This window comes from Meleagris gallopavo, chromosome 6, assembly GCF_000146605.3.
Source record: "Meleagris gallopavo isolate NT-WF06-2002-E0010 breed Aviagen turkey brand Nicholas breeding stock chromosome 6, Turkey_5.1, whole genome shotgun sequence".
Classification (NCBI taxonomy): Eukaryota; Metazoa; Chordata; class Aves; order Galliformes; family Phasianidae; genus Meleagris; species Meleagris gallopavo.
In genome coordinates this window covers 9,028,005-9,055,652 of record NC_015016.2, presented here as the reverse complement: position 1 = coordinate 9,055,652, position 27,648 = coordinate 9,028,005, and the positions used below count along the sequence as shown (strand labels likewise).

The 27,648-nt window shown below is 36.6% G+C and overlaps 1 protein-coding gene across 1 annotated transcript in view; it reads left to right on the top strand.

Moving 5' to 3' along the window:
* Positions 1-27,648, top strand: part of ESYT2 (extended synaptotagmin 2) — a 66,078-nt gene that overhangs the window by 23,070 nt on the left and 15,360 nt on the right. Inside the window, exons 3-14 of the mRNA XM_031554018.1 lie at positions 1,297-1,338; positions 2,057-2,191; positions 3,349-3,425; positions 7,121-7,193; positions 8,076-8,165; positions 17,962-18,017; positions 22,383-22,503; positions 23,084-23,260; positions 23,645-23,727; positions 25,079-25,127; positions 25,786-25,875; positions 26,372-26,467. Of these exons, the coding sequence (XP_031409878.1) occupies positions 1,297-1,338; positions 2,057-2,191; positions 3,349-3,425; positions 7,121-7,193; positions 8,076-8,165; positions 17,962-18,017; positions 22,383-22,503; positions 23,084-23,260; positions 23,645-23,727; positions 25,079-25,127; positions 25,786-25,875; positions 26,372-26,467 (1,089 nt within the window). The remainder of the gene's footprint in view (positions 1-1,296; positions 1,339-2,056; positions 2,192-3,348; positions 3,426-7,120; positions 7,194-8,075; positions 8,166-17,961; positions 18,018-22,382; positions 22,504-23,083; positions 23,261-23,644; positions 23,728-25,078; positions 25,128-25,785; positions 25,876-26,371; positions 26,468-27,648) is intronic.

The following is a 27,648-nucleotide window of genomic DNA, read 5'->3' as shown; positions in this document are numbered from 1 at the left end:
AAAAAAAGCTCTTGGATGCTTTCCTTACAGTCAGAAAGTCAGAAGCAGATGCTCCTGATCATCCTTGTGCCATTTGTAGTGGTTTTGCTGGATCTGTGAGAGAGTTGTAAAAAGTTGTATGGAAAAATAACTGACTGCACTGATTGCACTTCAGGGAGCAACCTTGCAGCACAGCTAAAGCACACACAGCTGGGAGAAATTTGGTGCTGCTCTGGAAATAACTTGAGTATACTTGAGAATATGGTTATGCTGATTGTTAGTGCAAAAATATAATAAAAATTAAACTTGAAAGGAGTCATTAAAGGGGCTTTGAAATTCGAATTGTTGAAAATGCAGTTTAAAAAGTGTGCCTCTCACTGTTTATATGTATAACAGGTTATTAGTGAAAATAAGTAGTCACCATTGCTACTTAAAGCCTGTTACACTATGTTACAGTCTGTTCTGCTCTGAAGAGATTAAGACTTTGCAATTCATTTGAGACATTGCTTTACAAAAGTCAGCAGATGTAGGTCACAGATTTTTAGTTCAGAGGCTCTTCATGTTTCAGTAGTGTGACCTGCATCCTGTCATTGAAGTTGGTCACAACATTAGAAAAAAAAACTTTGTTTCTGCTGAACTGCACTTTTTTACCTGTCTTGTTTGTGTGGAAGAGACAAGGTTACTAACCATGCTTTCCTTCTGGAAAACTGCTTCTATTTGTTGTTTTCCTGTTGTGATGGGTACTTTCCATCCAGCTATATACCATCACTCCTCTGTCTGTCACTGACTTCTGCAGCTGCTTAAGAATGGGAATTATTAAAAATGGCTTTTGAAGAGCTGCTGGGAGAACTTAAATCCGTGTATTTGAGATTCAGTTGAACGTAATAGATATTTCTAATCGTAATTTATTGATATTGCAAAAGACCTGGCACAAATGAAAGGAACAGTTGGAGTTGGAATTCTGGCAGTCGTGTTAAAAAGCCTTTGAAACATGAGAGGTAAAGTTAGTTGACATCTTGCACTAGTTGACAGCTATGCTTATTATTTCTTTTTAGCTTGTTTGTGGTTTTAAAGCAACAGTAAATTCCACATGTCACTATACGGTATATGCCTGGGCTTGTGTTTGTGTAGTTTGGAAATGAGCTCATATTTATTTCCTTGAATTCTGATAATCTTATCAAGAACACTAAGTATTTAATGTGTTGTTCACTTGTATATAGTGTTTGTATGGAGATCACTAAATTTCCTGTATTATAAATAACTGGATACGATCGATGAATATATATTTTATATTTTTCATTTGTTTTTTCTTTTTAGGTCCATTTTCCGGATACAGAAAGAGCAGAATGGCTCAACAAGGTAAGGGCAGCAATTAGCACTGCTTCCCAAAAAATCCAAGGAGGAAGGGAATTCAAGATCTAAAAGACAGTGGGAAAGAATCTGGGAATAGGATGGTTTTAGCTTTCTGTGCTCTTTTTACAAGTTTCTGGTTGCTGATCCAGTCAGCTGTGAGAAAGAGCTGTGATACATTACATCTGTTTTCATGAGGTTGAGATTGTGTGTGATTTTTGGAGAGTGACTTTAGGTGGCATTAGAATAATGACAGCTATAATTGTGTGGAAGTCATCACAGCTGTAAACACAGTTTTTTATGTTCTACTTTTCTGGGATGCTTTCCAGTTGCTGTAAGTTCCTGACCTACAATCTAAAAATAAATCAATTTTGCAGTTTTGATTTGTGTTTGTAATAATAATGTAAGATACCGATCTGTGTAGCTTGGATTTATTTAAATGCGTTTCATTCAAAGATCAAAGAAGAATGTGAGTTCATTAGAAAATAGTAAATAAAGTGTATGTACTTAACATTCAGCATGTGCAGGCTGCATGTGAATACATGGGATAAAAGAAGAAATTTCTTAATATAATTTTATTTCTTTCTTATGTCCGTAATGTACTGTCTACAAAACTGACATGTTCAAAACATTGTACAGTATTTCTTAACATCTGCTTTCAAAAATATTTTTAGTTACTTCTGAAGCTGTTTTATAAGTAAGTTTTTTTTTCTTCTCTTTTTCTTAGACTGTAAAACAAATGTGGCCTTTTATTTGCCAATTTATTGAGAAACTCTTTCGGGAGACCATAGAACCAGCAGTAAGAGGAGCGAACAACCACCTCAGTACCTTCAGTTTTACAAAGATTGATATTGGTCATCAGGTCAGTTTCTGGTCAAGTCTTTTTAAGAGGCTCTACCTTACGTACTGTTTTCATGTAACCTATTTAAATCTACACAGAAATAGTTTTTGGTGGTGCTTGATGAGCCTCATTCTGATTTCTGGTGTAACATTAAAATAAAATGTGGCTTTTTTTTATCAGAATTAAGATTTCATGGTGGTTTTCTTTTTTAATTTTTATTAATTATTATTTTTTAATTATTATTTTCCTTCCAGAAGTCTGCCTGAGAACAGGGTGAAGTCTCAAATTATAGCAGCATCTACTTATGTGAAGAGCACATAGCAACGTGATCTTAATACTGTTCATGTAATGCTTTAGATTAAATGAGCACGGAACATTATCCTTTTCTTATCAAATGTTCCAAGTGCAATTATCTTGTTTTGTAACAGATGTACTTGATAGCATGTAATGTATGGAGTCCAGTAACAAGGCTTCTGGCTCAACTTTTCACAGGACTGCGTGTTACAGTTTCAGGGAACAGATAGATGTTCACCTGCTGTTCAGTCCCATGAAGAAGGGATCATAGTATATAACTCATGTGCCTGCAGGAGAGCCTATTTGACCAGTCCAAGCTAAGAATAAGCTAGCACTAATTGCAAGAAGTTGGGCACTACTTATTCTTACCTGCTTCAGCCAATATTTTTACTTTTTGAGAAGATGAAAAGCATACAAAGTGCTGTACCTGTTGTGTTTTATGTATGTGTGTGTGGAGTTAGTGGGTTATTGTTTTTTCTGACTAAACTATTCTAAGGAACAGTAGTTTTAATTGTAGTTCTATCTGGACAAGGAAGTGACACAATACTGTGACAGCTGTGTTCTAGTACAAAGAAATCAGATGTTTACCAGAGAAGTTGAAGTAGAGGTTTGGTATAAAGCCTCTCGTAAACACTGAACTAGTAAACAGTGAAATCTAGTGGTCTGAACCAAGAGTAATTGCCTGAAGGGTTGTGATTGAGTGGATCCTTCTGATTGTCTTCAGCTAAACTGATAGAATTACTTCACACCTTTGATAGTGCTTATAGTAAATGTCTAACTTGGTATCTTCACACATAATTAGGTGTATATGCACCTTTATTTCTAACTTCAGAGTTTAATATTGCATATATCAGTAAGAAGTTTCAGTTTTCTTCTTTTTTCAGCCTCTGAGGATAAATGGTGTAAAAGTGTACACTGAAAATGTGGACAAAAGGCAGATCATTTTGGATCTTCAGATCAGGTGATCTTTATTCTTATATTGCAACAGTGCGTATGCTTTAGAATATGTCTTGTTTGTTTAAGTGGGCAGTTATGTTGGGGTGGAGAGAGAAGAATTGCTTTGGTACACAAATGTTGTTACTTCTGATTGCAAGTGAACGGAGGAAGGAACTGCATGCTGTAAATGGCATTTAAATGAGGCAAATTGTATATCAACTCTCTGTATGACTGCATCATTAAATTAACATTGGTTAACTAGAAAAAATATTTCCAAATCTAAAGCATGATCTATGAGTTACTGCCTTTTTTTCTAATTCATTACAACTTCGCCAAAGGATTTGGTCTGTATGACTTGTCTTTTCTCAATTTCTTAGATTCTTTATAAACACAATATTAGATAAAGAGAATGATTGCTGCTTAAGTAACTTGTGGTCATGCCTCCAAGCATAGTAAATCTATGTATTATATAATGGCAATTGCTTCAGGTTTCTTTGCCCTTTCATATAGGTTTATAAATAGACCTACCCTGTGCTTGCCAAAGACTTTCCTCCACAGTATCTGCAGTTACAGGGTTTTTTGAAAGGACGCTCAGTAAACCCAGCAACGTTTCTGTAGTTAACAGTCATAGATAAGTATTATGGTGACTGTTTTGCCTGTTTGTTGCTTGTGGAAAGGCTGGTTTGTCAGTCCATTGTAATCCTGCAGAAAGCAGCCTTCTGTATTTCTTGCTGCTTCCTCAATAGTAACTGAAAAGATAATTAGGCATCTCTGCCTCTGTTTTTCAAAGTCAGTTCCAAACTTTAAACTTGATTATTTTTAATTTTGAAATATTTTTCTAAATTCCAGCTGTGTTTACGACTATAGGCTCCTTTTTCTAAGATGGGCTCCAGAGTGTTAAGATCTAAACTGGTTACTGCATCCTGAACTTCAGTTCTGGGAGGTTGATTACCTTTGTGAGCAAGGGCCAAAAAAATTCCAGGAATGTCTTATTTCCTAGACTTCAGTGAAATCTCCAGCCATATGTTACATGGCATGACATTGCAACCTAGTTAGAAAAGTGATAACAGCTGGAGAAGAATCCAGTCTAACAGGCTGAAATAAATTCCTTGAAGTAGTTTAAATAACAAGCCTAACAGCCTGACACTGCTACCAGCAGCACTGTCTTTCAGGCAGAAAATAGAAATTGAACTATGGGGTGACTATCATAGCTTCTAGCAATTGAGGCTAGAATGGAGAAATTTGCTACCACTGCACTGGCAGTAGACAAAAATAAAAATTGGTTTAGTAGACCTTTTAAAATAATGAGAATAGTTCAGAATACAGAATACAGATCACTGTAATCTGGGAAATGTGCTTATGCTATTCTTAAGGCTTTTTCCTCTGGCTATTTCCTACTGGCTACAGTGATCACATACAGTGTACTTGGCTTCTGATCTGATTCAGTACAGCTATTCTTGTATTCACACAAGTCTGTCCTCATTAAACTGTAATCTATCCCTGTGGTCTGTCCATTATGGGAGCCATAATTTTACTAGGGTACTATGATCTGAATGTATAGAACTTGCTGAGTAAATGAGTCTTCAAGTTGTATGTTAATGTTGCTGTGGAGTTCTGTGCTGCTTTGACTGTTAACAGACCCAGATAAATATCCTAATGGATAAAGTCGTGTTTAATTTTATTGAAAGGTTGAAAGTTGTTGACATTGCATCCTTAAATGCAGTTCATTACTATTTCATACTCCAATTAGTAATCATTTTATTATGGATTGTCAAATGAACATATTGTTTCCCAGTCATCATTACACAAATAACTCTGTTACACAGTGCCAAGACTGAAGTTTCAGTTGCAGGTTTGAGTTGGCCTTTCTGTAATATTGTTACATAAATTTATAACATATACTTATAGAGTTGGCTGTGTGTGTGTGTGTATAAATAGCTGGCTAGTTAGATACAGATATAAAAAGAAATTACATCGTTTAAAATTGTGTATTAAAAATTATATACCTATTTTTAAACTGCATTCTTTCCAGAGAAAGCAATGGTCATCTTCCTAAACGCATTGTGTTGTTTTCTTCCAGTTCCCTAAACTTGTCATTTTGAGTAGTCTGAAATAAATTCCAACGTTGGGCATTACAAGAATATTTTACTGCTCTTGTGCTTTTCTTTTTTACTGTATTTGTTTGAAATCAGATAGCATCATCACACACACAGCACAGTAAACTGCAGGTGATTTGAATAACGGATATGAATGCAGCCACTCTCATCTTCTTTCTCTTGATTCCGCCTTGTGGGAGGTTCCATTTTCTTCATAATTTCCCAGAAATAATTTCTCTGTAATAAGATTACATCAAATTTCTAAAAATGGCTGAACAGTTTTTTGCTATACAGCTTAGGTCTCTTGGAAGTTAATACAGTTGTGCACCTAGAATACTTTAAGTGACAATCCTGTATTGGTAGCTTTGTCTTACTACCTGTAATGTTTCTGTATGCCAGAAAGGAAATGATTTCAAACTTGAAGCTGTATTTCAGCAAAGCTGTTTGACATATGAAGAGCCACCAATGTCCAAGCCAGTTTGTAACCTCTGCTTACATTATCTAAAAAGAACCCAAATGTTTCTGCTGTTAGGTTATAAAATGAAAGTATCTGTTAACCAATTCATACTTCAGGATTGAAGTGTATCAGTTCTAGGATTTCTCAAGCAAGTGATATTGACCTTGTTTTTAGTACTATGACACTATTTGGGCTCCTAAGGATAAGCTTGGAAGAACGGAAAAATACCTTTCTATTTTATCAACAGATATCTGATATAAAAATAAAAATTCATCTATCCTTACTGCTTGAATGACTTGAGGAACTAATAGTAGTGCCAGATCATTGTTCTGTGTTTGAATTGAAACTCAAAGAGAACTGAAAATCTTGCAGTAACTCCAAAAGCAGCAGAAAGAAATTAAACGTGCAGAAGCTTTGGTTTTACTGGCTGGCCAGCATGTGCAGCATTTTAAGCATTTGACCTAGGGAGGGGTGCTCCCGAAGTGAGGCTCAAGAACTCCTCAGAGAAGAACTTCAATTGTTTGTAATTTGCTTCCATCCTTCCTTCCCCTTCAGTAAAGGCTTGTCTCTTTTGGCTTAAGGCTTGCTCAGTGGATCATCCTACTAAGCATGCTTAGTTTATTGAATTTCTAAATATTGTCTGTTTTTGCAAGTCTCTGGATAACTCAAAACAGCTTTCATTTGTAGCAAAATAACCACCTCAGCATAGTGCTTCTTTTATTATATTAGATGAAAGTGGACCTACGTCTACATAATGTCATTGAGACTTGTATAACAGCTTTCCTAGAATTTCCCAAAATTAAGAGTACAGGTGTGTTTCTGGAGATGATAACATACATCTTTGTCTTAATTTCTGGGTGTTTTGATAATAGTATTGATGTTATGAGGCAGATGGAATGACTTGGGTTAGAAGGGACCCCAAGGATCATTGTTTTATTGTTGTTTTTTTGTGTTTTTGTGTTGTTTTGTTGTTTTGTTTTTTAACAGTCTTGATCTTGTTATGTGTTCCAATGCTTAAACATGCTTTTTTTTTTTTTAATATATATATATGTATATAATATAGGCTGAGATTTAAGACATCATCCTGCCTGTGCAGGATACAACTAACTCTACTGCAGTTTAATTTATACAAATGAAATGTATTCCTTTATTGCTTTTATTTCTTAGTTTTGTTGGAAATTGTGAAATTGATTTGGAGATCAAGAGATACTTCTGTAGAGCTGGTGTAAAAAGTATACAGGTAAAGTACAATTCTTCTTTATTTTGATATCCAGTTGTCACTGCACTGCAGTTCATGGATGAAATAGTTTACAAGTTGCCAAAGATAGCCACTAATTTTGTGATTTTGTTACTTACCTTTTTTTGTTTTTCCAAAATTGAATAATATTGATATTATGTAAAACTTCAGTAACATGACTGAGCTGAAAAGGGTACTTTGAGATACAGAATTGTTTTAAATCAGTACCATATTCTACTGGAAAAGAGAGAATGAAGCTAGTGCAAATGTACATTTGGTGTGTGGGTTCATAAGAGGAATCATTTATCTTTGCTTTAGGTATTACGTAATAATGTAGATCACAGAATAACTAAATTGCAAGGGTTGAAAGGGATCTCGAGCTCGTTGAGTCCAACACCCCTGCTAAAGCAGGTTCCCTACGATAGGTTGCACTGGTAGGCATCCAGATGGGTCTTGAATATCTCCACAGAAGGAGACTCCACAGCCTCTCTGGGCAGCCTGTTCCAGTGCTCCGTCACCCTTACTGTAAAGAAGTTCTTTCACATGTTTGTATGGAACTTCCTGTGTTCAAGCTTTTGGCCATTGCTCCTTGTCTCTATCACTGCATACCACTGAGAAGAGCTTGGCCTTATCTATCTGTCTCCCATCTCCTTTTAGATGAATGAAGTGAATTTGTAAGACAAGCATTTAATGCGTATGTACAATTTTATGGATTTGGATGAAGTTTTAGACATAAATATAAATATATATATAAAATATGTATATGTAATTCTTCCAAAATTGGGAACTTTATGAATTAGAACTGTGAGCATTGCCAGTGAATAGATTATATTTAAACTTAAGCTGAATTCAGTTCCACTGTCTTTTTCTGTTTCTCTCTCCCAGATCCATGGTACTATGAGGGTTATCCTGGAACCACTAATTGGAGACATGCCCCTAATTGGTGCACTATCACTTTTTTTCCTTAGGAAACCTGTAAGTAGTATCTTCATTTCTAGTCTCTTCAGGTGATAAACAGCTTTAGTCAGTAGATAATGGAACAAGAAATAAGCAGCAAAAGGAATAGACTTGAGAAATTACTGCCTTTGTTTGAAATTAGTTTCCTGTGGAAATAGTGGAACAAAAGAAAACAAGATGAATAATAATTACTTTGGAATTATGAAATATATATGTCAAAGGTGTCCACTTTCCTTAGAAGCCTTATGGTTAAAAGAAGAGCAATAGGTACCTTCTAGATGGTTTGTAAGAAAACATAGCTGCTGTTTCTCATGACAGTCTGCTAGAGAGTATGGACTGTGTTAAAGTTCCACTGCATATGTACAGAACTGTAAAAACTATGAGGGTGCTATTTACCACAGATTAAAGTCAGAGTATGGAGATGATCTACTCTGATGATTAAAGTTTTTAACTTAAATAGTAGGTAGGCAATTTTCATTACATTTACCAGTGACCCAAGTGTGAGAACAGGTATAGTACAGATTGAGATGGAATTGACATTTAAATCGATCATGACAGTAGCAAAGTGGGAGAAGATGTCATGTTGCAAGAAGTGCTGGGCTGAAGTTCCTGTCTGGGCAGGAAGAATAGCCAGAGCCTGAGCTGCCAGTGTCTTGCTGGTATGAAAATGGCATAGCAAGACTGGAATATATAAACAAGAGGAGAGCTTGCAAGAAACATTCAGTTTCAGGGATAGAACTTCAACAGAGATACTGACCAGTTGGAGGGTATCCAACTGAATGGAGAATGAAGGAAAGCATGATTGGTAGCACTTGGGAATGACTTCAATAGGCTGCTTAAAAATAATCTGAATTTCTGATGTCTTTTAAGAACATATTGAACATTCATCCATTAGGTCTGACATAAGCATAGCTCTTCTAATTCAAATAATTCTCACCTCCCTCAGCCTTCTGGCAGTGCTTAGCCCAGTGTAGCCCAGAATACCATTGCGGCTAGGGCACATTGCTGGTTCATGTTCAACTTTGTGTCTGGGGAGCGCAGGTCCTTTCCTGCCAGGCTGCTTTCTACCTGAGTGATCTCCAGTGGTGCGCATGGTACTGTTCCTCCCCAGATTCAGGGTTTTGTACTGCTACTACCTTGTTGAACTTGGTGAGATTCCTGTTAGTTTATTTCTCCAGCCTTTTGAGGTCCTCTGGGAAGCAGTAAAACCCTCTGGTGTGTCAGCCACTCTCCTCAATTTTTTGTCATCAGCAAACTTGATGAGGGTATGCTCTGCCCTATCATCCAGATGTTATGAAGATGTTACACAGGCTTGGACACAGTATTGATATCTCAGGTACACTACTAGATACCAGCTTCTAAATAGATCGTGTCACTGATCACCACCCTTTGGGCTCTCTGTTCAGCCAGTTTTTATCCCCCTACACTGTCTGCCCTTATGTCAACAGCTTGAGTGTGAGGATTTTATGGAAGACAGTGTCAGAGGCCCTGCTGAACTCCAGGAGGACACTGTTCAATGCTTTCCCCCTCATCCATCACGCTGCTCAGTTTGTTAGCTTGTTTGTAGCTTGCCATGTTGGTCAAGCATAACTTTTCCTTGTGAATCCATGCTGATTTCTCGTGGTCATTTTTTCCTTCAAGTGCCTGGAAATGGATTCCAGGACTAACTGCTCCATCCATATGACAATCTTGTTTTAGAAAAATAGAAAGGAGTATGTAATACATGTTGTGTGCTTGCTGGCTGAAAGTTCCTTTGATGTTTTGTGTGCTAGGCAGTTTCAGTAATTTGAGCTTCAATGTTGTTTTTAATAAGTATAGTAAGAGAGCAGGTGGGGGGGTGTCATGGAAATTCTTATAACATACAGACATTTTAAAGAAATTAGTTGTTCCTATCTGTTACTCAGAAGTATATTTTGCGTTGGAAGGTTTTATGTCTTGGATATTTTCTAATTACAATATAAAAAGAGTGATGTCGACATCGAGCAGATTCAGATTATGCCTGATTTTATATTACAGATATATGGGTTTAGGCACTTTGAAACAGTCTCAAATAGATTATCCTAGTTTTCTCATCACCGTGACTCTGAAAATTTTATCTTATTTTCATGGTGTGGAGGCATGGAAACATATTCTTTACTTGAATGAAGTCAGTAGATAGGTAATTATATTCTTCAGTGAAATCCCATTATTTTAATACAGTTATTTTGCTCTGTCTTATATTGGTTTTGTTGAGTTGGTGAAAAGATAGGTTTGTGTGAGTATTTATATATGGCCTAATAAAAAAAATCTAGTGTTGGTTGCTTCTTTCATGTGGCTCATGTCATTATTCTAACCCTTTGGTAAAAGGGAGGCACTTCATGCAGCACCGTTAAAAACATCGTTTCTCTTATTTGGAAAGGATTGGAGGAATAAGTTGAGATGAACCAAATTTGGATATCTGCACATTTCTATGAGTCTAAACATTAGGGAGATGTCTGCTTAGTTTTATCTCCTTTTTATCCTCTGGCACAAGAAGTAAGGGTTTGGGGCATCCGTTAACGTTCATGTTTAGACTAGGAAATTAAACAGGGCCATGAGAAGGATTGAATGTTAGAGCAGTCTGCACCGTGTCGTTGTTAGCATACTCACTGTTTTTATTTCTGTTTAGTGCTCTCCCAATCCATTTCCAGACTCAGTACTGAATGCTTAACTCGTACTACACCTAAGGTAGTAAACCGAAAATTTATCAGATGAAACAGTAACATTTGTTGTCAGGACCTTACGAGTCCCAACTTGGGAAAGAGTTCCAGAGTGCTTCTGTCTTTAGTCCTAACCCTGTGCTAACTAATTAAGGGTCTGGTTCACTTAGTATAACGAGAAAGGATGGGGAGTAGACTGAACTAGGAAAATCCAAAAAGTCAATGCCCACACCCTAAACTGTTAACAAAATTATTTTTCACCTTGTTTTCATTTAAATGCTAAGATACTGGTCAAGGTCCCAGCAAACTAAAGGATTGTCAAAAAACAAACAAACAAAAAACAAAACAAAAAACAAAACTGTGAATCAAGTTATTCTGTAGTTTTGTTATACACAGATCTCGAGGTTTTTTCCAAGCAGACTTATAGCAGTAAGCAAATTCTGTCACTTTATTAGAGAGCAAGTGGCTGCAGCCAATAAAGGCTTGACTTTACTTTTAGTTTTTTGTTAGGAGAGAAGAGGAATTAGTTGGCAATAGCAGTAGATTTTGTTCTCAGATTTTCCAGTCTAAAGTAACGGGCAACAATTCCACTTGCTCTGTATCATCTGTTTGCTGGCCTTAATGACTATATAAGGCAATGCTGCCCAAATTAATAGTTCTGAACATACTCGTTTAATGAGTTTGCCAGTCTCGTATTTCCGAGTAATGCATGGAGTATAAAATGCTCCAAGAGTTGTTACTTTGCATAGAGCTTTTAAAATACTGTATTTTCTTAGTGCGAAGAAGTAGAAGTTTCAACAGCTTATAAAGTATGTCTAAATTTGTAAGAAATGTCAAGAGAGAGAAATGCATGCATTCTAACGTTTTCAAGTTGCCTTTTAAATCAGAGCTTCAGTGCTGGATGGGTTAGCACTGTGTAAATGGCCAAGATTTTAAAGTCTTTTACGTGGCTTTTCATTATGTTAACACAGTATACTCTTACCATTCATTCTGCTTCTCAAAATGTAGTTGTCTTTCAGTTTCATAACAAAATATATCACATAGTTAATTATTTTGATTTTTGGCTCAGTTGCAGAAATGGCTTACAGTTGTACTTGATTGGTAATATTCAAAAGCTTATTTAGTGGCATGTTTATTATTGAAAACCTGTCCTAAGCCAGCCTCCTTCACTTTAAAAAAACAACAACAACAACAAAAAAAACCCTGCCCGCCTCCAAAAAGCAAAACTGACAACATTATTGTTCTGAATAAACAAGGGCTGGAATGTAGAATGGAATTCCTCTATAGCTCTTACTTCTGTATTCTCTCTGTGCTTGCCACTTGCTGACTTGGGCTCTGCTCACTAAGTCAGTGTGTCAGAACTAGTGTGAGAGTGTGAAACAGAGAGCTGATAGAAGGATGGAAAAGAACAGAAATCAGGGGGACTTGCCTTGAATTTTAACTTTGAGTAGCTGAATCCAAGAGATTTTTACAGGATCAGTCATGAAACTTCTTTTGATCACTTTCACTCAATTTGCCTGCTCTCTTCCCTGCCGAACTACACCTCTTATTCATTGATTGTCTTGCTTTAATCTTTGGACAGATAGAACTGAAAAACCTACTACTGATAAATAGTTCCTGTGAAAGAAACCCTTCTGTTTCCTATAACAGTGATGAAAAATGACATAATTTCCACTTTCTATGACATTGTATGGTCTAGCCTTGCTCAAGGTGTTGAGTTTATTATGCATAAGTAAGTTTGCTGGGGAAATGCTCTGGAGAATGTTATTTATGAAATTATTAGAACAAACTTATCCTTATTCCTGGATGACCATTCACAAATAACAGAAGAGGGCACATTACCCTCCATCTCATTATAGATTTCTTGGAAGGAGCACAGCTTACCACTAGAGTTGCAATCTTGTGCTCAACAGCGGAGCTCAAATTTGTCCTGCAGAAATCTTACACTTCTTAACTTGATTAGCAGGAAGTTGTTCATCAGCATTTTAAAACTTACTTTGTGGTTTTTCTTCTGAGCTTACTTGTACTTGTGGCAACCAAATAAAGCCCCAGCATTGGCAGTGTTTAGAGGTTGCCTTTTGTGCAGTTATGGACTTGTGTAATGGCACTGTATATTCTACATACCAGTACGTTTGTTTCACTTCATAAAGCATCTACGGTTTTGAAAACACTGAATACATAAATACACTCAACAGGTTTTTAGCCTGTGTTTTCTTATGGGCTGCAGGGTGTGTGTATTTATTTTTTTAACTCTTTAACACAAAGGAAATGAAGGAATAGATTAAGAATATCACAAAATAAATGGATTTTGGAGCAGAATTGAAAGCAATAGTCAGTCTCTCTTGCATGCCATGCAGCCACTATAAGTCCATGATTGAACCAAACAAAAATAAACTAAGCTGTGCTTATCTGTGGATAAAAGAAAAAAGCTAAGTTAAACAATTAACTTTTTAAAATGTTTTACATTTCTATTTCTTCAGTGGTGTGTTTTAAAGGATCTCTATGGACTTAGTTTTTTTTCTGTTGCACATAATAAATGGAAATGTAAGTCACGTATTTACAACACTGTTTCTTGCATTTTATCAAAAGCTGCATAAGTCAGTCATGTCATATCTGCCTGGTTCACATGTGTGCCTCAATTTTTTATCTCTGTTAAAATCTCATCTTCCCAGACTATTGATCTTCATTTTAGAGAGCATTCTATTACTGTTTTAAAAGCCTGTGAACCTGAGAACTGTTCTTCTGTACTACTTAAACATCCTTGGATTTGTCCTGTGTTGCATGTAACTAATATAGGCATTTAAGGAACTTGTTAATGTAGTTGCAGGTTGATGTCGAGCTTTATGTGGTTGCTGTAACATCTGCATGGCTATTTTTGTGCCAGTGAGTTTCAATAATACCTCTTTATTTATTTGCATTGTTTTGCTTTATCAGCACTAAGAATCACACCTTGCACATTAGGTACTCTTGAACTCCTTCAGTGTCTCTGGAAATAGAAAAGGTAGCTTTTTTTTTTTTCTTCTTTTTTTTTCTCCAGTTCTTTTTACTGTTGCTTTTTCAGATGATCAATAAGCATTACATGTAACCAATCCACTCTTTCTCTTATATGTAGAAAATATCTGAGAGCTCTTCATTTTTGTTCTGAAAGCTCTCTGAAATGATTTTTGGAAGCTTTCCACTTCTCACAGTGCTTCTGCTACTGTGCTAGTAGATGAATTCCAAAGCTTGTGGTCCTGAGGGCTTCCCTGCCTTGCCTCAAGTCTCAAATACTGTAAATAGAAGACGTAGGGAAGGAGAACAAAGGAAATTACAATTGATATTTGGAACTTGCAGCTTATGATAGGGTTTCTACCAGATAACATGATTATTTCTGACGTCTAATCTTGGTTGAATGTTTGATTCATAAATTCCAAAATTATATGATCCTTTGATGAGACCTTAAGTCAGCCAGGGTAACCCAAAAACGCTTCTAATCACGGGGGCTTCTTAAAAACACAAAATAGGTAGGGAACTTTTAAAACAGCTCTGAGCTCTGAAGTAGAGTTGATTGAGTAGTGAAGTGTTTGGGGTAGGTAGGGAGAGGAGAAGCCGTGGGATCACTGCCCTGGCTGTGCAGCTGCTGGCTATTTCCCTCTTGGTGCTGCCCCAGTGAGCAGGTTCAGCTGCCCCTGGGAGAGGTAGCTTTGGAGTGCTCAGGGGACGGTGCCCTGGGGCCCAACATGGAGAACCTGGCTGCCTTCCTTTCCTTCATTTTCCCTGCCTGCTGCGGGCAGCTGCATTGTGTGCTCATCATATAAGAAGGTGTATGTATAAAGTGTGTATTAGTAGTTCCAAGCTTTTAACTGCAAGTTCAGCCTCCTGTATGTGCATCCTTGGAGCACATCTCCCTGTCTGCCATTACTGCTGGCTCAGGGTCTGAACCAGTAGGCCTGGAACAGCCCATTAGCACGAGCCTTGAGCCGGGTCAGTATTTTAATGTAGACATGTTCTGTTATTGGAATGCCAGTTGCAATAACAAAGTCATTGAATGCTGTGAGCACATGTACACCTAATCGATTTATTGGACAGATTTTGGACAGTCACTGGTTTTCACATAAAGATTTTATATTCCTTTACCTTTCCTTTAATTAGTATAATAAAACATGTACAGGAATAAGGGTTTGTGTCTGGGTATGAGTGCCTTTCAGTACAGAGTGTAGATGAGACAAATTTCTTTGCTTTTCAGGAAGGAACAAATTTTTTTCCCACTGCTGTCAGCTGAGAAAGAATTGAATGTACTTTGAGTAACATGGCACATTCTCATTAACTGGAAACTGTAATGAGTGTATGAAATCCTGCCCTGGGGCAGTTTGCTGGCTGCTAACAGCCTCTGTTTGCAAGGCATCTCACCTGGAGGCTACCATGAGCTATGGAAGGACACTGTGCTGTCTCTGGCTACGGGCAGAATTTCACTGGATGACAAACTCTGAACACAGCCTCCATGGTGCCCTGTTAGTTCTGCTGCAAGGAACCAGCTGGCACTCCTTGAGTTTAGCCAAACCAAGATAATTATGCATTGCTTGAGGTGGTGGCAGAGAAGGGAATGGTATTGCTCAGCTATTTTGGACACTCAACAGGCTGAAAGGTTTTTTGTTCAGTATTCTGTTTTTGTTTTAGTGTGGTGTTTTCTGTATTCAGAACTTCAAAAAGTAATTTGTTAACTGGCAGTCCTTTCCTTGCTCCCTTTTCTCCATAGGGTATTTTAGGCTGGTGATGATGCTTTAGGTTACTATCAGAGCCATAAGTTTTACAAATTATTTTTCTTCTGCTGCAAGTTATGGTATTCAAATGCAGTTGCAGTACATTTAACTGCAGTAAGCTTGAAGGCTTTCTTGTCTCTCTGATGAACATTTCTGTAGTCTGTGCTGATCTCTGTAGTACTGCAGATAATGCCTGAACTTGGTGTTACCTTTTGGAAAACTCATCTTCTCCTACATCAGTGAATTTGTATATTATGGTGGAGTCTGAGTTTGTATGGAAGCCAAAAGTTCAACTTGAAACAACCATTTTGAGAGGAAATAATATGAAGGGGAAAAAAAACAAAACAGAAAAGCATATGTCCCTAATAGCAGCAGATTACAATCAGAGAGTTTTTCTTTCTACAGTGATGTTAGATATGTTTCCAATTAGTGCTGGTCTCTTCAGGTAGAACTGGAAGGAAGGCACAGCACTGGGCAAATTTAGCAAGCCTTGTCCACAAAGGCGATTTATCCTCAAAGCTCAAACAGTTAAAACTTGATTTCTGCCAGGAGTTTGAAAGCTTATATCCCTTCCAAAACATTTCATGGCTTAAGATTTATTTGCAAAGCTCTTCTAGTAATCCTGTAAAGTGCTTAACCTCAGTAATGTTTTTGACTTTCTTAGTTCCAACTTTGAATGGAAAAGGATTTATCTTTAACATTTCGAAAGTTAACCTTTTTCATACTTATTCCTGTACAGTAAGAGGATGAATAGGCATTTCTTATTGACACTAATTGCATTTCTTCTCTAATGACCACAATTATTAGCAATATATTTGTTAAGTTTCTTTCCATGCTTAGTTTTTACGTGCTTTATGGTTTGATGGGTTCTTCAGAATGATGGCAATGAGTTCTTCAGAATAATGACAATGAATTGGTAGCATTGCTTTTGAGAAGAACTGTGTAAATATCAAAGCATTGGTAGTGAGATTGTACCACAGGACAACATGTGTTTCATATATAGCATTGCAAACTATTAGACTGATTTAGGTTATATTAATTGAAAGTCATTCCACTCTCAGTCTCTCTCCTGAATACACAGAGATGCAGGAGTGTAATAAGTGTAAAAGGAAGCAAGGAAGCTAAGATGATCTTGCAGCAGTTTTCTAAAGGGCTATCAATAGGCAAGTACAAAACGTTGAGCATCTGTTGAAGTTTGTAAGTTTATTGACCCTTCTCAGTGACATTGCCTAGACACTAATATTATTGCCTGGATGATACCAAATTCATTTTCTCTTATAGTAAGTTTACAGAATAGTTGCAGCTGGTGGGCACATTTTCTTCCTAATTACCTGTTACAGATAGTGATTCATAGCTAAGTGGTTTATAGGTCACATTGTTGACATAGTTGGCCACTATTAAAAACTACATTAAGTAACATTGCTACTTACGTATGTAAATTTATTGTATGTTATCTTTAGTCTAAGTATTCAAAAGAAATTACTAATAAACAGACCCTTTATAGAGAATGGTATGTACTAGTTTTTAAGTAGAAAATAAATGTAGGTGATTCTTTTTGTTGGTTTGTAGAAAGATGCAGCACAGGTTCTTGAAGAAGGTCTATCTTCTTCCACACTCACCGTTAGTAGTTTCTCAACTGAAGAATCTCAGAATCCTTCTAACATCTTTTCATGCAATCACAGAACATTTTAGGTTGGAAGGGAAACCTCCCACTAGATCCAACTGCCTAGGGTCTCATCCAGTCTGATCTTGAACACCTGAGGATGGGGCATCCTCAGCTTCTCTGGGCAACTTGTTCCAATGCCTCACCACCCTCATAGCAAATAATTTTTTCTTTATATCTAATCTAAATCTACACTCTTTTAGTTTAAAACCATTGCACCCTGTCCAGTCATGATACTCCCTGGTGAAGAGACCTTCTCCATTGTTTCTGGAGGCTCTGTTTTGGTACTGGAGAGCCACTATATTATGGTCTCCCTGGAGCCTTCTCTTCTCCAGGCTGTATTGAGTTTATGTGGCAAGGTTTTGGTAGCAGGGGTGGCCCAGCACAGCTCCATGTTATATCAGAGCCAGCTCCAGCTCCCCTAAAGAGACCCACTGCTGGGCAGAGCTGAGCCATGAGCAACATGTGCATTGTGTATTTGTACGTGGAGAAGGATGGGTTATAGGATGATGCGTTGTTTTTCTCATACTGTTTTAAAAGCCATTGCTAAAATTATTTTGAATGGAATAGGTTTTGGTTTTCTGTTTAAAAAAAAACAACCTCCTGGAATGTTATGATTAATATTAAACTTCTCAGAAGTCATCATCCGATTCATTTCCTCAGTACTATGAATTCTAAGTTGCTTTTCTTGTTTCTCTTTTTTTGTTTGTTTTCTCTTTCTCTGTTATTCACAGCTTTTAGAAATAAACTGGACTGGACTGACCAATCTTCTCGATGTTCCAGGGCTGAAGTGAGTATATATAAAGCAGTATTTGATAGTCAATCTCTCCCCTAACAGCAGCCCCCATAAAACCCAAAATAAGACCCACCTAATCATTTTAGGTTAAATGACTTTGAGCATTTATCTCTTTGTTTTGAATTAAGTGAAATTACTCAACATGGAGAAGGTAGTGATTATGTGTGTAAGTACTTCAAAAGCATAACTAGTACATCTTGCTAAAATAATATTTAGAAAATACAATTTTTAATCTGCTTTTTTTTTTGGTGTTCTCAGCCTTTCCAGATTTCCTGAATCTCGTGAATTTCCTATTTGTCATCTCCTGCAACAGCAAAAAGACAGAGCCTTATTTTATTTTTCAGGCCAGAGTGTTCACATCTTGGCTTATGGCTCTGTCTGCTGATAAATCTGTAGTTGCTTGTATGTAAAGATAGCAAGAAACACCTTTAAGACTGTAATCAAGTTAAATAAACTTTCTAATCTTTTTGAGTGCTTCCTTTTAGAGCTTTCAGTTTATAATGTAAAGATCAAATGGAGTAGCAAAAACATTAACCATATGTAGTTGAAGAAAACACGTGGCTTATTTAGAGCTTTTAGGAATGGTAAATGATAAAACCAGAAAGAAAAAAGCAGAAGTACAGAAGGAAAATAAATTGTTTTGTATCATTGCAGTTCTGAAAAGATTAAATCCATGAAGACATTAATACTTATCAAAATTATAATAGTTACCCGGGGGCTTTTTAATATTGAGACAGTGGCTAAGAGGATAATAAGTGGATCTGATACATAGGTTTTGTGACTAGCTCTTTTATTTGAACCCCCCACTCAAGACTGAGCTGATTCCAGATTTATTTTTCTTATCTAAAACCAAGAGTTTGAATTTAGATATTAAATTAATCCTTCAGTGCTCTGTTGCATGCCTGAAATGATTTCTGCTTTGCTTAGACATGAAGCCATTGCATGGCATCCCAGTTAAACAGCTTGAAATTAGAAGTTGCATTAATTAGGCTAATGGTTGCAGGAATTGCTCATGTTTTAAGCCTGTTTAAGACAGCCTCCAAGGAAAAAGGTTCTCTTGATGAGTGAGAAAATATCTTCCAAAATACGGGTCCTGAGTAATAATTTGCTCTTCTGAGATAAGACTAATAAATCTACATTTAGTACTTCAACTTACGAGGCTCCTGTGGTACATATCATGCTACTTATTTGCTTGACAGGAAATGTGAAAACCTGAAATGTAAATGAAGTCTCATTAAGTATCTCAAGTTTATGGTCTCCAGAGCAACGAGGCTTGGTGTATAATGGTGCTGGCTAGATGTGGTATGGTTTCTATAGTAACTGTATCTGAGATGACTCATGCTCTGCCTCTCCTGTAGATTTCTTCAGTGCTGTATTTGCTTTTCTTATCTGTATAGATGGATTGTATATTTTGGTTTGACAGCCTGGCATATTGCTATTGTTACAAGCAGTAATGAACAAGAGATTGCTGCTGCCACAGGTACATTTTTCATCCCATGGCTGTTGGGTGCACATTACTTATTTGTATTCTACAGGTGTCTTAGTACTACTGAGTGAATTTCTGCATTTGCTACTGGAAGTTGGTGTCAGCTGTTAACAACTTCCATTATTCTTTATATGTGACTCCACAAGGGAAAGGACAAACAAGTAATTCATATTCTATCATTAATACTGCTCACAGAAGAGTGGAATTAAAATACCAATATGAGGGAGGTAGTGTGACTGCTCAAGTGCTGTCAGAAGGGGATGTGGGTCACAGGAAAATGAAGTCTGTTGTGGTTGGTTGAGATGCAGTAAAAATACTTTGTGCAATCAGAGAGGTGCTATCCCTACAGTATGAGTAGAAGACGATTGAGGAAAAAAATTCATAGCTGCTTGTTCACAACAAAAATTAGGGAGAGCTAAATAGAGTGCAATTCAGCTGCGTTGTTAACTGCTAATTATTTTTCTGCAATGAAACTGAGATTTCGAAGATGTTTATTGTAATAAACTATGTGAAGCATTTCCCATTTCTCTCATTTTCGTGAGCTAAAAAAATCTCTTCCAGAAGACCTTGGTACTGGCAGTTGTATCAGTAGCATTGGTTTGCTGTATTATTATTATTTTTTTTTCCCTAAGTCAGCAGTAATATCACATTTAGAGGGCAATAGCATGCTTTCTTCCAGAGTGGAAGTAATAAACATAGCAAATGTACTATAGTTTAGCACACAGAGCTCAGCTGGTAAGTATTTGAGGTTAACTGGTAATACTCCACCCATTACAGTTCAGTCTGTAATCACAGGTTCCTCGTCTCATCATTTTACATTTATTTTATTGGAACCTAGAAACCTCTCTCATTACTGGTTAAAATTAGGATGTTGGGGGAAGTTCTTTACAGAGAGTGATGAGGTGCTGGCACAGCTGCCCAGAGAGGTTGTGGATGTTCCATCCCTGGAGGTGATCAAGACCAGGTCGAATGGGGCCCTGGCAGCCTGGTCTAGTGCCAGGTCTGGAGGTTGGTGGCTCTGCCTGTGGCAGAGGATTGGGACTGGATCATCCTTGGGGTCCCTTCCAACTCAAGCAGGTCCACGATTCCATGAAAATTGCTCAAAATCTACTTTTCATCTTTGCATAGAAATTTCACCTAGCACATCTCAACTCCTTTATTTAGCTGGCAGCCGATCACCGGCTGAAATAAATTCTCACTTAGGAGTTTGAAAAGTTGCACTCATATCTAAGTCTCAGTGAAGTATTTCAGTGAAAGAGGTTCATGCATGTGGGTCCTTGCTTGTTTACCCTTCTGAACTAGCGACCAGGTTGCTGTGTACAAGTGCAACTTGGCAGGTTTATAGTCCTTACTTGTCCTAACACCTACTAGTGGGTGCGTTTGTGATGAAAGAAGGCAGCCAAAGGATGCGAGGATGCGGGCTGTTCAGGTTGCTAATCTCTATCATGGAAGATCACTATGGATTTGAAATGGGCAGACTGTATTTAATGTGTTAATTCTGTTACATATCTCTACCATAATATGTTTATCGCTCATGAGTAAATTTTTTTCCCAAATGGAAAATGTAATATATATTACATTTATAACATAAATTTGTAATATATATTGTATAAATACTCTAGCTGCTGAGTCAGCACCACTCCCAACTGCAGATTCAGTCTTAGGAAAAAAAACAAGATTACATGCAAGTATTTAATCTGAAGAATGCATGTGATAATCAAACATATTATCTGCATCATAATTTCATAGAGATTGTAAAAGGAGAATCTTAAAGAAAGTGTATGTAGGTGGAGAAATCATCCGTCCCCGGATCAGTTCCCCTAGCTTCAGTTGCCTGCAGTTCACAATACCTCCACAGTACCTTTTGTTATTGTTTTGTCTGGGCATCCCTCTAATACCACTGACTCTCCCCAAGTTCCTGGTGTGCAGTACCAATCCCGTTCTGCCTGCTGGCAGTTTTGGCAGTACAGTGAGCCACTGGTGTTTGTGTACTGATTTGTGTCAGTTCAGACCCAAACTGGGTGAACTCTGAGCTTAGGAAACCTTTTCTAATTGAGGATCTGAGTTTTTAAATGATTCATTTACCACTGTGTTTGTGCTGCCACTCCCTTTTTTACCAGCACAAAACCTGTTTTGCATCCCTAGGCTATATTTTATTTGTCCACAAAGCATGCTTTCTTTGTGTTGCTGCTCAAATGACAGCCATAGCTCCAGAGGACAACTTGTTTTACAATACCACAGTGGGTAGCCAAACTTTCTGGGACAATTATTACTGAAATGTGAAAGTAGATTAACAGTTAACATCTGCTTGGTTCTGTGCAACCCTGACAAGAAGACTTATGCAATAGCCCTTCACTCTGGGTGGCTTTGGAGGGGGGATGGGAACTTCGGAGAGCTGTATGTTCATGTCTTTGGTTTCTGCTATTCGGTATCGGCTGCCTCCACCTGGTGGCTGTTTTGGCAGGAATCCTTCAGTTAAAAAAAATAAAAACGTTTAAAGGCCAGATTTGACTTCTACCCCAAAAAAGGACAAATATTTGTCCATGTAGTAATTGCTAATCAGCAAAAGAGGTAAAAGGTAGCTGATAAAAGTTGCTGTACTATGAGGACATAGCGGTTTGTTTTCTATTCTGCCCTGATTTCCTTCAACTGCTGGTTATCTATTCTAAAGGTGACAAAACCACTCTTAGCTTCTAGATGTGACTAAAAAAAAATATGTTAGTACTTAGGCTTATTTCAGTATGTTTTTTAAGTTTATAAAAAAAGAAAAGGGTTTTGGATGTTAATGTGATTGTTAAGTTTCATGCTTGAGCTTCATCAGTGTGACATGTTTAATTCTCATGAAGTAACTTGAGGATTATTTTCTTTAACAGTGGCTTATCAGACACAATAATACTGGATATAATATCCAACTACCTGGTCCTTCCAAACAGAATTACAGTCCCCCTCGTCAGCGAAGTGCAGATCGCTCAGCTGCGGTTTCCTATACCAAAGGTAAACATGTTTCTGTTAGTAGTAATAATTAAGCATTTATTTTCTTCTGCAGTAGTAATTGTCTGAGCCATTCACATCTGTATGAATTTCAAAATATAGCTATCGTGATAGTACAAGTTACCTTGAATCTCATTATTTAAATGACTCCATTTATAAACTTTTTAGGGAGTTTGATAATAAAACCAGAAAGGATTTTTTTGTTTTGCTCTATCTTTTACATATTATCTGTAAAGCATAGTTCTAGTTCAACTGTATAGATTAAGAATGAAGTAGTATACGTTTTTTATTATCACTGCATAGTGAAGTGCTTTTAACTTGGAAGTTTTTCCTACTTATTGCTCCTACCAATGGCATGGCAGTTTTTGATACAGCAGACACATTTCTGTTTGCTAATGACAGTTTTTCTTTTCAGGAATCTGAATCCTAGATCTGCTGTGGTATTTCCCTGTCCACAACATGTCTAAACTATGTTTTATTTTAAGGAAAATGCTACAAAAATTATAAAAATTTACGCTGCTTAAATTGTAATCGTACAGAGAGTTTCAGATTATTACGTAAACTGAGCTTTTCATTTTTTCAGGGTGTTGTAAGGATACATTTTATTGAAGCTCAGGACTTGGAAGGTAAAGATACTTACCTAAAAGGGATTGTCAAAGGCAAGTCAGATCCTTATGGAATCATTCGTGTGGGCAACCAGATTTTCCAAAGCAAGGTCATCAAAGAAAATCTCAATCCAAAATGGAATGAAGTTTATGAGGTAATCAATAAAAATGTCTTGTTGTGCATTCTGTAAAGTTGTCTTCTGTAATTTCTAAAGGAAATACTTTGTGTATTTCCTTGAGGAACTTCTTGACGTTTCCCTCTAAAAGCCCATTTTACAACAAAACAGAAATTCTCAACTGTTATATATACTTTTTATCCAGACCTAACATCCGTAACCTTTAAAAAACATTTTGTCTTTTAATGCCATCATTAACAGATTACTTCTGAAAAGCTCTTATGCTTGCTCAACTCATAGAATTGTGTTTTAAAGCATACTACATCAGAGGTTTTTTTGTTGATGTCCCATTTGAAAACAAAACAAAACAAAACAAAACAAACCAGTTTTACCATTAACAGTGCTGTCTTAATGTACTTCCAGGCCTTAGTATATGAACATCCAGGACAGGAGCTAGAGATTGAGCTCTTTGATGAAGATCCAGATAAAGATGACTTCCTTGGAAGGTAAATGTTGCGGAGAATATGTATGTAGGTGTTGGAGAAAAATTAAATGTTTTGATGTAACTTTAGTTTTCCCCTTCTTGTGTTTTATTGCACTTGAATTTCTGTTACATTACTGCATTTATAAATTACTTACCTTTTTCAAATTATGGTATTGTTTGCTAATTATTTGGACTCTCTGTATGTATATTAAAGTCGGAATATTTCGAGACGTATATTAAAATACTGTGCCTGTGTGTGTATATACACAGATGTATGTGTACATATTTATTGAAAAGAAAATAAGGTGTTATCAATACTCAAAAAAAAAAACCTGTGGTTTTTTTAAATTTCTTTTTTGTTTGTTTTTTGAGGAGTTGTACCCTACCTTTTTTAATAGTCTTAAGCTAGCATTAAGTACTAATTATTTCTTCAGGAAAAGTTAGCGTATCTTTATGTATTTTCTCATCTGCATAGTTTTTAAATGGCTAGCTCAGAGTTTATTCTTCCTCTAAGAGCTGATTTTAGCAGTTTGGATAAAGAAAAAATATTTCTCTAGTGCTTTTGCAAACATTATGCACTCTTAAATTCCATAGGCCTACCTTTAGTGTTTACTCATAAACATTTCAGGGTTTTAAGTCAGCTTCTTTCTCCAGTACTTTGTCACCTTTATTTCTTACAGAGTTTTGAGGCTTCAATTGTTGCTTTCCATACAGAGTAGAACTCCCTTATCTTTCCAGCTCCTTCTCTCTTAACAGGAGCAACAGTACCTATTTCTCACTTAAATAAAGAAGTAGGTAGTACAAAGGCTTCTTTTCTTTGCACTTCCCTAATCTTACACTGAAGTGGTGGGGGGTTGAAAGTGGCAACTCAGTCATGATGTTTGTATCAGTACGAGTAAAATCAAAAGCCAAAGCAAATGTTCATGTGCCAGCACACATTTGTCTGCACTGTTTAATTTTGGCGGATTCCCTGGTACACTCTTGGCTTGTGCAAACTAGTATTCTTCCAGATAGTACTAAAGCATAAATTTGGTCATTTGTCCAGGGGGTATTTCCAGTTGGTAGTTTGGTTGTGGTCAAGGTTTGGAGAGTTTTGCCATGTGAGCCATATTTTGCTAGTTCCTCCCTCAGCTACAGAATGGGCTCTAGTATACACTAGTATATTTTCTGTCATTCTGCATTCCTTCTGGCTCAGCCATTTTATTCCCTACTTCTTTCTTTCTTTCTTTCTTAGGGGCTAAAAAATAGTATTGTTCTGCTCTCTTGCTCTCTCTGGAAGCCTGGATATCCAACAAGAACAGGGTGGGGTTTGAGCTCTGTATTTTCTTGGTACTTGTCTAACACACCATATTTGTGGGTTTTTTTTTTCCTAGTTTGATGATAGATTTAATTGAGGTTGAAAAGGAGCGACTTTTAGATGAGGTAAGTGTTGGTAAGTTTTTTTTTTTTTTTTTAAACAATAGAAAAAAAGGAAAAACCAATCAAAAACCAAAGCCAAAACAGAACATATGTTGTACATTTAGGTACATTTAGTTCTTGTATTTTTTTTCCAGTAGCTGTGTGCTTGAATAACCTTAATGCTAGAGGAATAGATTCCATGACAAGCAGTGCAGTAGTTTAAGGATAGCTGATAGCTGAGAATGATGGCATTCTTCTTATTCTTCTTCTGTCTGTGGAGTTTAAGATTACCAATATATGAATGCAGAAAACAGTGACTTAAGTGTTTAGTGAGAACACTTTCTTGGATTAACCACTGGATTAACTACTTTTAGACTTAAACTAATTAAACTAATTTAGAAGAAGATGGAATTTTTATCCTACATGTAAGAGCAGTTTTACAATAATGTTACTCAGGGTTTGTGTTTGCAGACCAGATTTAAAGAACTCAAAGAATTCTTTTGATATTTTAAAAAATGGTTGAATAAATTAGATCTTTTGAGGTATTTTTGGGTTTTGCAGATTTCAGCTCTAGTGATTTTTCCAGTGTGCCTTAGCATTTCCTAAATCCCCTTCAGAGCCAGCTACAGTTATGTGTTTGTTTGGTGTCCAGTTATTTCACATTACTTTGCTTAACTTTCAGTGGTTTACTTTGGATGAGGTGTCCAAAGGAAAACTGCATTTAAAACTGGAATGGCTCACATTGATGCCAACAGCAGAAAACCTAGACAAGGTACTTAAGGAACACACTCCTTTTCTCCTAGACTTTTTTTCTTTTCTTTTTTTTGGTTTGTGTTTGTTTTAAATATGTAAGTAATTTATTCTCTAGTTGTTGTGAATTTGGATAAATCTCTAACTTTATTTCAAGCTGTCTTTCTTTAGAAATCTCAAATGAGTCCTACCTGTCAGTGAACTTTTGTGGCATTAAAATGCTTTTTCACTTTTTTTTCTTTTTTCTTAATCTTATGGCTTCAAAAAATCAGCTAACATTTCATTGGACTGGAGATATCTTTCCAATGTGAAAAAAAGATACTTAAGAAGTGAGATGGAGTTGATGGAAATACCTATATCTATATGAAGTCTTAAAAAGGTGTTGTGTATTTTATAGTGTGCATTTGTGAATGTTTGGGTTTGGGGAGTTGTTTTTAAAATACTTTTCAGGAATGAAACAGAAATAATATTGTTATTATTTGATTTACAGAAAAGCTCACAGTATGTTTTTGATTTAGGTATTAACAAGCATTAGAGCTGATAAAGACCAAGCCAATGATGGGCTGTCTTCTGCATTGCTTATTCTCTACTTGGACTCAGCAAGAAACCTGCCCGTAAGTTATATTCTTGTGGATACCCTTTCCTCATAGGTATCTCTTGCTTATTTTCCAGCATGTCTTGCTTGGTAGTATGGCACGCTGCTTCACTAACACACATTAAGCCATGTGTTCTACACTTTCTCTCTTTTCAAAACGTGTACTGTAAGGTCCATATTTCCAGTAGTATGGTCATACTTATATATATATATATATTTAATAAAACATTACTCTTTAATCGGCGTGATTTTTTCTTTAAAGAATGCTCCTTTCCTGGACTTGAAAGGCTGCATGTTTTTATTATGCAGTGTTGTCCATAAATAGTATGGGATCAGCATGGGGAATTTTAAGAACTAACTGGGAAAAGGCCTACTCCCTTGAATTCAGGTAAACTTGCTTCCTTTGGTTTAGGCAATCTGTGGTAGATTTGAAGGAAATAAAGTCCTTCAACGTAAAATATCATCTGTGTTGTTGATACTGCAGTGACAGGATATTTGTATGAGATGTCTGTCAGGTTGCCATTTGAAATGATGTTTATTTGCTTGTGTAAATAGCTTTTCCAGCAAGTACTTATAGGTTTTGTCATAAATTCTAGTTTTTTTTCCTTCTTATTTTAAATATTCTGCAACATTATCTCCCTCCATCAGAATGGTTTGATGGCAAGCCTTAACCTACTATGTGAGGCAGTTTTTTCATGTCAGTGACTTAATCAGTACTTTTGACTAGTAGATCTTTGAACTGTAGAGCACAGAAAGAGGAAGTTCCTCACACACAGCTGACTGGTGAGGTAATTTGGAAACACGATCTCAAACTTCTTACTGCTGTGCCTGATGTTCTGCTTATAGGATTGCATGGGTGGGGCTGGGAACAAGGATGGTCATAATGTGAGACCTGTTTATCCCTTTCATTTTCTTGCTCTGCCAGCCCATAAAAGTAGTTGTTATGGAAAACTCAGTATTTAATTGCAAGTTATTCTCTGTCCAGTTATGTGTTATGAAGAATACAATGGAAAGTAGGAACAAAAATTAAAAATTACATTTAGAGCAGTAATAAATACAACATTGTGTTAAATTCACATACAAAAAACAGACATAAAGAGGCTTTTTGATTAAGGAGTTGGGGATAAAAATACCATGGGATGACTTCATCATGTGGCAGAACTGGAAAGTTTTCCATAGATTCTTTAAGAGCAATAATTA